Below are 11916 nucleotides of genomic sequence, written 5' to 3' on the forward strand. Positions count from 1 at the left end.
CTACAGTTCTCCAAGCACTTGTTGCAAATGAAGGCAAAAAGCACCATTAAAAATAATCTTTAAATACAAGTGGGTTGGTGGAGGTTGGGGCTCAAGAGATGCTGAAAAATTCAGAATGTGGTAATGAAGACAGAACGATATAATGCAACATATCACTATGACAGTGGGTAAATTCGTCACTCAGAGAATAAAGACTGCAAAGAACAGAGGGATTTTAGAAACACCCACAGAAATACTCTAGGGGGAAAGTTACAGCATGGGGGGTTTATTTTGATCTGCAGCTATTTCAGTACCAGACATGATTCAAATTTAACAAATTCAGCATCTTTTTGGTTTGGTACTGGAGGATATTTGAACTGTGCTGAAACATCACAAGCATGTGTGCTTGTTTTCTAGCTGTTTGACTGTTTTAACAATTAAGAAATGGAAATACTCTTCATACATTAGGCTGGTATGTAGAAATGTTTTAATCCCGAAAATCTCAATGATCAGTACTTCCTTTAAAGTATGTGCGAGGCATATGCTTTATTTATTAAATGGGTAATTTTAAGGTGAAATGGCAGAAACTGTGTTGAAAAAAATATATGAAATGACGCTTGTACTGGTAATTCCATCTATTAATAGGCTGTGTTGATGTGTTCAGACCCTATTCCTGACCCTTTTACAGTTTTTAGGGTGGCTAAACTGGAGTTCATGAGAAATTTGATTTTCCTTGAACACTTAAATCCTGCTTTAACATGAAAAGGCGATGACTGCTAAAATAACTGAGCACACATGTGAGTGTACAGGGTCTTTATTACATCCAAATAATAAATAACTTTGTTTTTCATGAGACTGCAAGTGACATTATTGTTATACCAACTGATCTTCACACTTAATCAGATATCACACTGGTATTCTCCTGTATTTTCAGAACTTTAGCAATGTTTTCTGTACTTTAGCTGACAAAGATGAACTAATCTCAACTTAAAAAAAGTATCTGAAACTTTTCTGTGAAAAATTCTGCATCGAAATGCCAACAAAATATCAAACATGCTGAAACTCAGGTTCAGCATGTTGCTAAACAAGACTTTGAATGAAACAGAAGACATAATCTACAATTAGTTTCTGTTACAAGTGTTTCTGACCAAAGTTCAGATATCTGTTCTCTCTGGTAAGGTCAGAAATCAACAATCCCAGCTGACAAAAGAGTAGATATGACTACCAGACATGACAAACTTGTAGAGCTGTTTGTGTTAACATTAATATTTGTGTGGAGATGTTACATTAAAGATTACAGGGCTGTTTTTTCTGTAAGTAAATTGAACCTTGTTCCAGCATGTTCTACTTCTCTGTGGAGAAAGCTCTCTTCATGAGAGGAGGAGGGGTCTTTCCTGCTTCATAGAGAGTTTCTGGAGGAGGGGAGCTCAGGCAGCACCAGTCTGGGATCCGTCCTGTCTGGTTGTAGTAATCTCGAGACACCGACCTGCTGCCAAGGATGTCCTGCAGTGCCCCGAAGATGGCACCTAAAAAGCAGATGATGGTGTGAATACAGTAAATTACCAACATAATGTCAGCTCTTTTCATACTTCCAAGTCTGCTAATTCTGGAGAATTATTCAACAAAAGTGCCACTTTTACATTTTGAATGCTCAGATAGCCTTAAGTTAAGTGAAAAAATTTGAGCAGAATCACATATCTGACCTCCGAGCCAGGCGGTACAGTTAGGTTTGGCAGGTGGAGCGTGTATACGCAGACTCCTGCTGGCCAGCACTTCACTGTACTTGGGTTTCTCCACCAGGAGGCGTAACTCTGCCAGGAGACGGTGCATGAAGCCCGGCAGCATGGCTGTGCCTCCGATCACTACCAGGTTCTCTGAGAGCACTTTGCGTGCATCAATGGGGCACTACAGGAAGATACATAAACACATCAAATTATTTAGGCCATTTGATTTTTGTTTGCACAATAGATTACTATCTTAAATATATTCTTTAACACACAGTCATGGTTTTCACTGATGAAAGAAACAACCCCAAAATTAATTCTTTCAACACTGCAATGTGAGAAATAATACGTGGGAGGGAACAGCTGTTCTAGAAGATGTCAGGGCAGGTACAGACTCAACATCTAGCATTAGCTGACAAGTACTTTACTGCAGGGTCTTCTCTCATGTGTAGAGCGTTAATGAAGTTATCAGTATGTGTATATCCTGAGTAGAGTGCAGCACAGGTGGAGGTTTTACGAGTAATACTGTTATAGTCAAAGTCTGATGCTGAGATTAATTAGACCACCGTGAGCCGACTTGATACCCACATGGAAACTGCTCTGCTGTATGGAGTAGACACTGAGTGTTACCATAGTAACGACTCTGAGTCAAACTGCACTCTCAGCATCAAGGCTGTGCACCATGCAGAACAAAACCAAAAAAACTCTTTACAAAATGCGCATATTAGGCATAAAGTGATGACAAACAAGGGGAAGAACATTTAGGTAAAATTACAAACTTATTCTGCTTGGCCATGGCACAATGTCAAAATTAAATGGGCAAAGTGAATATTTTAACACATGAAATACAGAAATAAAAAGAAAGGAAAGGCCATAGCTGATTCTATTCTACACAATTATTGCACATTTTTAAGCCTTGAGTTTATTCAAGTTCAGACTGTTCAACAAGGTAAACAACAGCAAAAAAACATAACCTCTTGACCTCATGTCATAACATAAGAAAAGAAAAAGAGAAATTCTTAACCTTGACCAGAGCATCAAGTATCAGAGAGGCCACACTCTTCTCTTCATTGTCCTGTTCAAAGAGGATCTCCATCACAGAGTCCCTGGATGAAAAAAGAGAAAAAAAATCATAGCTAAACAGTTTGCAGAGAAAAAGTATGTTAAAAGAGTGACACAGGTGGATTATGAGAACAAAAAGTCAACCAAGTGTGTGTGTGACACACATCAAAATTGAAACTCCTTTATTGACAGACATTTTAGATGTGGCTAACTAAATACAAAAATGACATCAATTTCAGGTTTAAAGAAGCATCAGATTGAAAGATTATCCAATGTACTGCAAGGAAACTTAAATAATTTATAAGCTCTATTCACAGGATTAGTATTACCAAGGGACCTCTGGTAATTTGTAAATAAATAATAAATTTGTAATTAATCATTGTTTTTAATCCTGTATGACTTGACAGTGTCTGTAATTTGCTTAGTAAAAATACCAGGGCAAATTACCAACCATACTTGAGCACACACATATGTACAGGTAATACTACTCCCGTCTGAATCAGTATCATTGTAATTCAGGTTGGTAATCATGTGGTTTTTCACAGTCTGTGCGACTTTTTTGCTACTTTGTCCGATCAAAAAAATCAAAAAAGGTTTTGACTTTATTTTGCTTGGCTCTTTCATTTAAACTGTACTTTCCAAGCGAATGTGTGAGCACTACTGCTCTCTAAATAGGTGCAGTGCTTCTACTCTGCCTCCAACAGCTTCTCTGCACAAGTGCTTGATCTTATGTTGGTATTATCAAGCTGTTAATTTCATGTATAACCCAGTTTCTTTGCTGACGTGTTGCTAAACATTTAGTAATTAGGCCTGAACAGCTAATCTGCTCAAAGGGGCAGTTGTGGTGCGGAATGATCCCAAATTGAATAAGTGCAGAAGAACATCAGCATCAACAGCAGAAAACTTTTAACAGAAGACAAAAATAGTTCATATTCAAAGTGAGATGTCTCACTTTCCCAAAAATTAACAGGAGGGATGTAACAGTGTTATTTTCTTTCTTCCTCTTTTTCTGTCTGATCAGCTACGGATACACACAGGCGCGACCTTAATGTGTACTGGGAGAGCCAGGGGAGATTGTTCACTTGTTCATTGATCATGGACAGCTTGCTACAGATCTAAATATGTAGAAACACTTTGGCTCATCTATATATTCTAAACTTTGGTTGACAGCATTTGTAAGATAGGCTACATGGATGAAACGTCACCTGTGGAACGCATGCATTACATTGCATTTTTGTATAGAGTTTAGAAATAAAAATTCAGCGTGTTTTCATTGCTGCAACCATGCAGCACTTTCAAGTTTTCTTAAATATCTGTAAATTTGAGTACATTACAGACTATGCCTATCCCATGCAAACATGCAGCAGCAAACACTGATGTCAGGGGGTAAATCATAAATTACCAGAGGTTCTCAGGTAATCCTAGTCTCCTGTGAATAGTGCTTTAGACTGTATATAGTACTAGATGAAGTCTTAGTGATGTCAACCATTTGATAACTGAAGGGGGGGTGTGTTAAGGCTAATTCGTGGTTGCTGTCATACTGAAACTTTCTCTCACACTCACTTTAGGTCAGCCTAGAAAGAGACAAAGAGATAAAACTGAGGTGACCCTTAAGGCTCTGGACAAACGGCTACTATACACTGGCTTTCAGTCATATCAGCCTAGTTATGCAGAACTCGTATCCTTCTAAAACCATAACAGACAAGTTATTTAAAAGATCATTCTCCTTGAAGTGTGTGCCCATAAAAACATGAACCTTTCTGACCAATCCACATGCTTATTTCTGATGTGAAAATAGGCATTTTAACATGGGGTGTGTACTACGTGTGTACTACTTCTGGTGCTTCTGCTTGAGACCCCAAGAGGACACTCAAGGAACTGCACTTTTTTGCACCTCTGCATTGGCTTGATTTTCCAGCCACATAGACTGCCACTTGTAATGATTTTATAAAGCAGACTGTAATATGGTAAAGAGTGGTCAGCAATATATGAATATATGAACTTGTGCTAGGATAGCAGTATAAAATCTGAGTTTACTTTGACAACACATGTGCTGATCTTCTGATATGATCCGTCATGATATAAAAAAAAAGATAAAAATAAAGATTGGAAGGGCATAATTTGCTAAAGTACCTGATTGATCCTTTAACATGCAGGATTTTCTCACCATCCAGAGGGTAATCAACATCTGGAGGAGGAGCTGGACGCTACAGATATATTGATACAAGGGAAAAGGGGTAAATACATCGGTAAATAGAAGTGTTTACAGTCTGAAAATAGTGGCATTCACATTCACAGTAAACCACACATAACCTCACCTCAGCTGTTCCATCCAGGTTAAATTTGGCTTCTTGGATTTTTAATCCCCTCTGTAAGTCACTGACAAAACATGTTCGCACTGCAGGAGGTAAAAAAATAACACACAATCAGTGTTCACCCAAACAAAACACAGGTACAGGTTCAATTTATGAATGCCTCATGGTGACAGAGGCTTTATCTTATTTATACATTATTTGGTCATGCTTGTAAATACTACAACCAAAATCAATAAATCAATGACCTTATACAAGACCTACCTTTGATATCCTCCACAGTCTCCTCTGGGATTGTTCCTGTAGAAACAATGACAAAAAGACATGAATAAAAGAGAAACTTAATCATCTATTCTCCACTTGGGCATCAAACAGCCTCTTCTTTGATTTAATTCTTCAATTTATTTTTAACTTTACTCAATGCTGAGGCTAAATTAGAAGTAGCAAAGACAGGTATCACATAAGTTTCCCTATACAAGGACATTTTCTTTAACTGACCTATTTTTAACCAGCAGAAATCTCATTAAGATGAAAAATCTACTTTCTAGACAACAACAAAAACAAAGAAAAGTCTTGGAACATTTTTGCCAAATAAACTTCTTTTGTGGTGTTGCTTCACGTCTGTTGGAGAGATTTTAAGAATTTCTGTATGGAGTTCAGGCTGTGTACACAAATAGTTCTCCTTGGACAATACAGTGCAGAAAGGGTTAATTATAGAGACTTCAGTCTGTCTGTGCGTACTGCAGAAATGCAGTTCATTTACCAGTCCAGTCAAGTGAGTCAGCCTGCTGTCTGTCTCAATAATTGATGCATGTATGTGTAGCTTCTCTCACTCTGCGGCAGCTGGAGATCCCACAGCTGATTCAGTTCAGTTTCAACAAAGTGTGCCAAGAAAACTCTAAAATAGCCTTTATGCATATGTATAATTCACTCAAATATCACACAGGAACATGTTCTTCTACTGAATAGTAAATGACGCACACTGGGTCAAAGCCTTAACTTTTACTGCTCTCAGTATTGCTGAACAAATCAACCATCCATAGAAAGAGTTAAAGTTAATCCATTTAAAAGAGAAAGATGGCATATGGGGATTTTTGTAATTACCAATGACAGCTGGTACGCTCTGCCCAGTGGTGGTGTCTGTGTCCACGGTGCATTGTTCCACTAAAAGTGCGTCTAATTCTCTGCGAGAAGAACAGAAACCTGCTGTTATCAACTGAGATAGGCATATCTTAAAACAGACTTTACACTCACAGATTTTCAATCAGACATCACTGTGTGAAATAGATTTGGTCTTTTTACAGTCAGCATTAAATCTGTTCAAGCTACTTACTTATGGATGGCTTTTCCTCCCAAAGGCAAAGCCTCCCAAGCTGGTAGGATAGGAGTGCACTCATACACCTGAATTTACAGTTAAGGTGGTAAACTCAAGACTGAAAGTTTACACACAATTCTTTTGTCTTTTATAAATTCAGAAAGATCACAAACTTCTAATAAAATGAGTCACTATGAATCCTGCCTTCCTAAGTTCCCATTGCCCACTCACTGTAGAGCAGCTATAAAAGGCATGATAAATTATTGCACCTTATTCCAACTAAAAAAGAAAACAAACCCCAGTTTCCTCAACAGTTGGAGTTTTTTTATGTCGGAAAAAGGATACAGGTAGCACCAGAGTCTCTGTGTATCCACAGTCCATCACCAGTGCAGAGTTGATGCCCAAAGTCATGATGGACATGAGGTGACTTGGGGCAAACAGCACAGAAGGAACCTGGAAAACATCATTAAACATTAGCACTCAAAACCCTTCTAACACAACTTGGCTAACAGTAACTACTGAAATTGACTGGCTGAAAGTGTTATGGGCTCAGACCTAAATATTTGTGTAAATTTGAAAAACATTTACTAATAGTATATCAACTTCAATAAAAGGTATTAACACTCTGTCCAAACATGTTCTGCATGTACCTCAAACTGCTTGAAGAAAACCTTGGTGAGTGTCTCTCTGAAGTGAGACGGGCAGAGGATGGACTCGATGATGACCACTCTTCTGTCGCGAGGGTTCACCAGCAGGTGTCTAAATGAGACAAATGGTAAACAATTAAACCTTGATTTAATGAGACCACTCCATTTTCTGGCATGTGTTAAGCACTAAAGATGCAGTACATTTCTTCAAACTGTGAACTGTATAAGTGGAGTCCCACCTGAAGTACAGCAAATGGATAAACTCTTTGAGAATGACATAAAGTTCTTCTGTGTTGATGTTGTACTGGACCACTTTGATGGCCTGAAAGTTAAACATCACATTCAAATAAACGTGTACTATTTATCTTACATATGTATTTTTGAATGAGCTCACTCAGGAAAGCACAGCACTGTCTCACCTGTTGCTGTCCCGGTTTCCGGATCTCGCTCGGAATTATGAACCTGGGCCCCGTTTCCCCTGCAAAGCCACATCTGCAAAGAAAGGAACCTGTAGGCTTAGTGTCAAGTAGATAATAAATATCAAATATTGACTTTTCATGAGTGTTCCTAAACATACAGCAAGAAATGCAAATATAAACCTATTTTAGGTTCATATCAAGGGTGTCCCTAACTAATGATTTACTCACTCAAACCTGATTGGTCAGATTTTTGCCTTTTTTGCACTCATTTATCTATATTCTTATTGCAAAGTAGGAGATAAGCTGCATAATAAACTAGCTGTCTTCTAGACTATTATAATTATATATAATTATATAATTATATAATTATAACTATATAATTATAATTAATTCAATGATAGGGCTTGATCCATCCTTATCTCACTCACTAATGCCCTATTCGCATGGGACCAGTATTACCAAAGAACCTTTGGTAATTTTTTAATAATCTCACTGGACATCTGTGTTTTTATTGCCACATCTATAATTTGCAGTGTAAGAAATCCAGAGCAAATTTCCGACCATATTTCAGCACACATTGGTCCACGGGTAATTCTAATCTCGTAGGAATAGACATCTCTGTAATTTAGGGTGGTAACTATGTTTTTTACAGCCCGTGTGGCTTTTCTGCTCCTTTAACTGATCGAAAAAATAATAGAGGCTTTTTAGGCCATTGTTAGCCAAGTTTTGACACAAATAGTTTATAAAAGTTGCTTCTCTGTTAGTTAATTTCAGCATATGTGTGAATAATGTCTTTATTTTACTTTACTTAGTTTCCAAATGTGCGAGCACACAGTTCTTCTGCTCTTCCTACAAGTGCCTGATCTAATATCAGTATTATTTAACTGTACATTTCATGCATAACAGAATTTATGATTTGAAATGTGTCCCTCAACATTCATTGGTTAGGCTGCAACAGCTGATCTCCACAAGTAGGTTCGATATCAATGCGTAACGATCCAAAATGAATAGAGTGCAGAATAATATTCACAGCATCACCTGCAAAAAAACTGTTTAAAGTAACAGGAGAGGTTTGTATCTAACATGAAGTTAAAATTATGTATAGGACACATGAAGAAAATGTAACCTGCAGAACATGATGTGGATGACATTGCATTTTTTTGTATGAATTTTAGAAATAAAAATGAATAGTGCATTTTCATTGATGCAGCACCCTTGTGTTTTCCTTCAGAAAAATCTATAAATTTGAGTACATTACAGACTTCACTCATCCCCTGCGAATCCACAACACCAACCACTGACAACACGGAGTAATTTACAAATTAACAGATGTCCCTAGGTAATACTTATTCCTTACAAATAGGGCATAAGTCTGCATAATGGTGACCCTGTGACCATACTGCATATGCCTATTCACAAAACACAACGCTCATAGCTTTAACAAAGCTTTGCTATGAAATACACAGCAACGGCAACACAAGCAGAATAAAAAGCACATCAACATTTTAAATTGTATATATAGAAATACATCAAACCACTTCTAAATAACAGTAAAAAATGCAGTTAGACATAATGAGGCAAATAAATTAATTGTGTTATCTGTTATGTTGCAAACAAACTAATTAATACAACTAATTAAAAGTAGATATTTTCAGAATTGTGCTCATCTTCTTATTCCTTGTTTACATTTATGCATCTCATCTTACTGAGGTTTTTCAACATGTTAATGTTCACATTTGATGTTGTCAGCTGTTTTATCCTGTGTCTTTTAATTTGTCTGCCCGTGACTGGTTTTGAAAGATGCTTTATAAATAGCTATTATTATCATTATTAGTAACAAATATTATTATACAAAGACAGGCTATGAGTCATGATTTCTATGCAAACAATGGGCAAATTTATGTAAAATAAGATATCAAGCACCCACGTACAGCTGGAATTGAATGCTCCTTGTCTAAAAAGTGGGTGTTCGCCTATGAGACTGGCAGCTGAATGAGGCTCTTTATCATCAAATTTTGAGTTATTTCAAATAACCCTTACTGGATATAAATGCAGGGATAAAGGTAACACAAGGCAATGGTATGAAAACTAAAGATGCACTGACTATTAATCTTAGAGCCAAAACTGATGTCGATGTTTTAACAAAACGATGTAGCCAGTGCCCATACCAGTATTTTTTTCATCACTTTGTTTTAAGTAAGACTTTTTGTATGCCAACATTTTCTTTCACATTTGACCACGAAAACGGATCAGAGTTTGTCTAAATGGCTGGTAAATATCTCTTATTTGATTCTGTTGCTAGATTTACTGAACGCCAACACAAACTTGATTGGACACATTAGTAAGCGGTATCTGTTCATTTTAGATTAGTTGGCCAATGTTTGTGAACAGGGCTGATATCTGCCAATGTCAATGTTAAAGCAATGCATTGGTACATTCCTAATGCAAACAAATCAATAACAAACAGGATGTCTCCAAACAAGGTATTTACATTTCAGAGAGAGGCTAGTTTTACAGGCAGAGCAACAATTTGTTGACTTGAAAGACAGAAAATATTCTTCAAAAGCTGCAAAATGCTTTGAGAAGGTAGCATGTAAATGAAAATACACTGACGGCTCTCTGTTATACGGCATGGAGGTCTAAACAGAGACACCATTATCAAAAGACAAGAGGGCCATCCTCTTGATCTTCATGTGACTGGCCACAGGCATGTGTCTTTCCTTGACTTTCTAAATCCTTGAATTAAATTTTCATAAAAATGGCATGAATCATGTTGCATTATGAATCACTGCCACCACAGTTAGGTAGAAAAATAATGGTTGCTTTTGTTGCTGAGATATCTAAAGTAAAAAGTGAGCAGACTTTTAGTGTCTGACAGCTTTCAGATTAGCAGGTGCTTAGATTTAACTAATTAGGTCACTGGAACAGCAGGCGTAATGGTAAAAAAAAGTTTTATACCAGAACAACAAAACCTCGTTATTAACTGATGAAAACAGTGTGTAACTCGTTTTCCATCACTGTCATAAAACACGCACTGATAGCTGTATTTTTGATAAATCATTTCCAAAACCATTAGCTCTAGCTTCAAATGGGATTATGAAGTGGAATAATGCGAACTCATTTGATGTAGTATTTAATAACCCTTATGCAGCTCGCAGTAATGCTTGTCTTTTAGCTGTTTCACACCAAATGGATTTTAGTTCTTTTTGGCTTTAGCCACCGCTAGCTAACAACAAATGACAAGTCTAGTTAGCATTTAAAGATAGTCCAACAATACATGCTTCTATACAGTATATTAAAAATACGCTTTTGTGTGAGTTTGTGAGATTTTGCCGCATACATAATATGAACACATGAGCGTTCAGCTAAGTTTTAAATATAGGTATAAATGTAACCGTTAGCATATGATGCTAACATGTCAGTTACCAAGGCTAACGGCAGACACTCACTTTGTGTACGCTGCTCCTAGGTCAATGACGATCGCAGTCTTCTCTCCTCCACTTCCTAACCCATCAAATAAGGGCATTTTAATATGTAGTCCGCCTTAGGGCGAAAATATTGTCAGTATTTAGCCGTCTCAGTCGCAAATTCGCATCGTATTAAAAGGATGGAAAATCTGTTGTCTTCCTGTTGGGTTGGGTCTTTAGTGGCGTGATGGCGTCACGCGCTGTCGCCTGATCAAAAAGCCTACAGTCTATGAAAAAAAAAAATAAAGCTCAAAATAGAACGATTGATCACCTGTAACCAACACAATTCACATCTATCAATAAAATGAAACTTTTCTTTAAAATAAAACCTAACTTAAGTATGGGAATTGCCTTTCGTGCATTGCAAGATCTTTTATTTGCTCCAATACACTTATTTCTTTTCCTAAGCAGTAAAATAATGTGCTTTGGCTCTTTGGTTCTTAAATAACTCAGGGAACAGTTACACCGGTGAAATTATGAAAAAGATTCAGTTCTCACAAATTACGATCAGACAGGATATAAAGTTGGTACACGTTGTTTCTCCCTCTCTCTCTCTCTCTCTCTCTCTCTTTTTTTTTTTTTAAAGGACAATTTGACCCTATTCTTGACCTTTGCTATGTAGATGAAGTTGGCGGCAAATGAAGAGGCCAATTTCCAGGAACAGGGCATATGAGACAATTTTAATTAATTACGCTGGGATACTTGATATTATGAGCAGTTATAGTAATTCATGGTTAATTTAAATCATTTTGAAGGCACCCTTGGCAATGCCAGAGGACCCTGGTTGAGAATGGTTGGTCCACAGAACTCTACCTTAGGGTTTTACCGGGGAATTTCAACCATGGAGAATACTATATAAACCTTTTCATTTGTTGTGACCAGTTCACCTACATGAAGATCATTTATCATTGATACAATTAATATCCATGCAATATACAAACAGAAAGGTCTTTAACAACTAAAATAAACTACGATACCATTTAAATGAATT

General features: G+C 37.1%; 1 protein-coding gene across 1 annotated transcript; it reads right to left on the bottom strand.

Moving 5' to 3' along the window:
• Window positions 1–777: 777 nt before the first annotated feature.
• On the bottom strand, window positions 778–11099 carry actr10 (actin related protein 10). The gene is made up of 13 exons (XM_041804620.1): window positions 10908–11099; window positions 7459–7531; window positions 7279–7361; window positions 7043–7151; window positions 6738–6845; window positions 6411–6478; window positions 6182–6261; window positions 5342–5377; window positions 5084–5163; window positions 4899–4972; window positions 2728–2809; window positions 1683–1884; window positions 778–1505 (listed from the first exon to the last, which is right to left on the bottom strand). Exons 1-13 carry the CDS (start codon window positions 10982–10984, stop codon window positions 1324–1326), a joined length of 1254 nt encoding a protein of 417 aa, XP_041660554.1. The 5' UTR covers window positions 10985–11099; the 3' UTR covers window positions 778–1323.
• Between the last annotated feature and the right edge of the window lie 817 nt (window positions 11100–11916).

The sequence above is a fragment of the Cheilinus undulatus genome, linkage group 14, assembly GCF_018320785.1.
Source record: "Cheilinus undulatus linkage group 14, ASM1832078v1, whole genome shotgun sequence".
Lineage (NCBI taxonomy): Eukaryota > Metazoa > Chordata > Actinopteri > Labriformes > Labridae > Cheilinus > Cheilinus undulatus.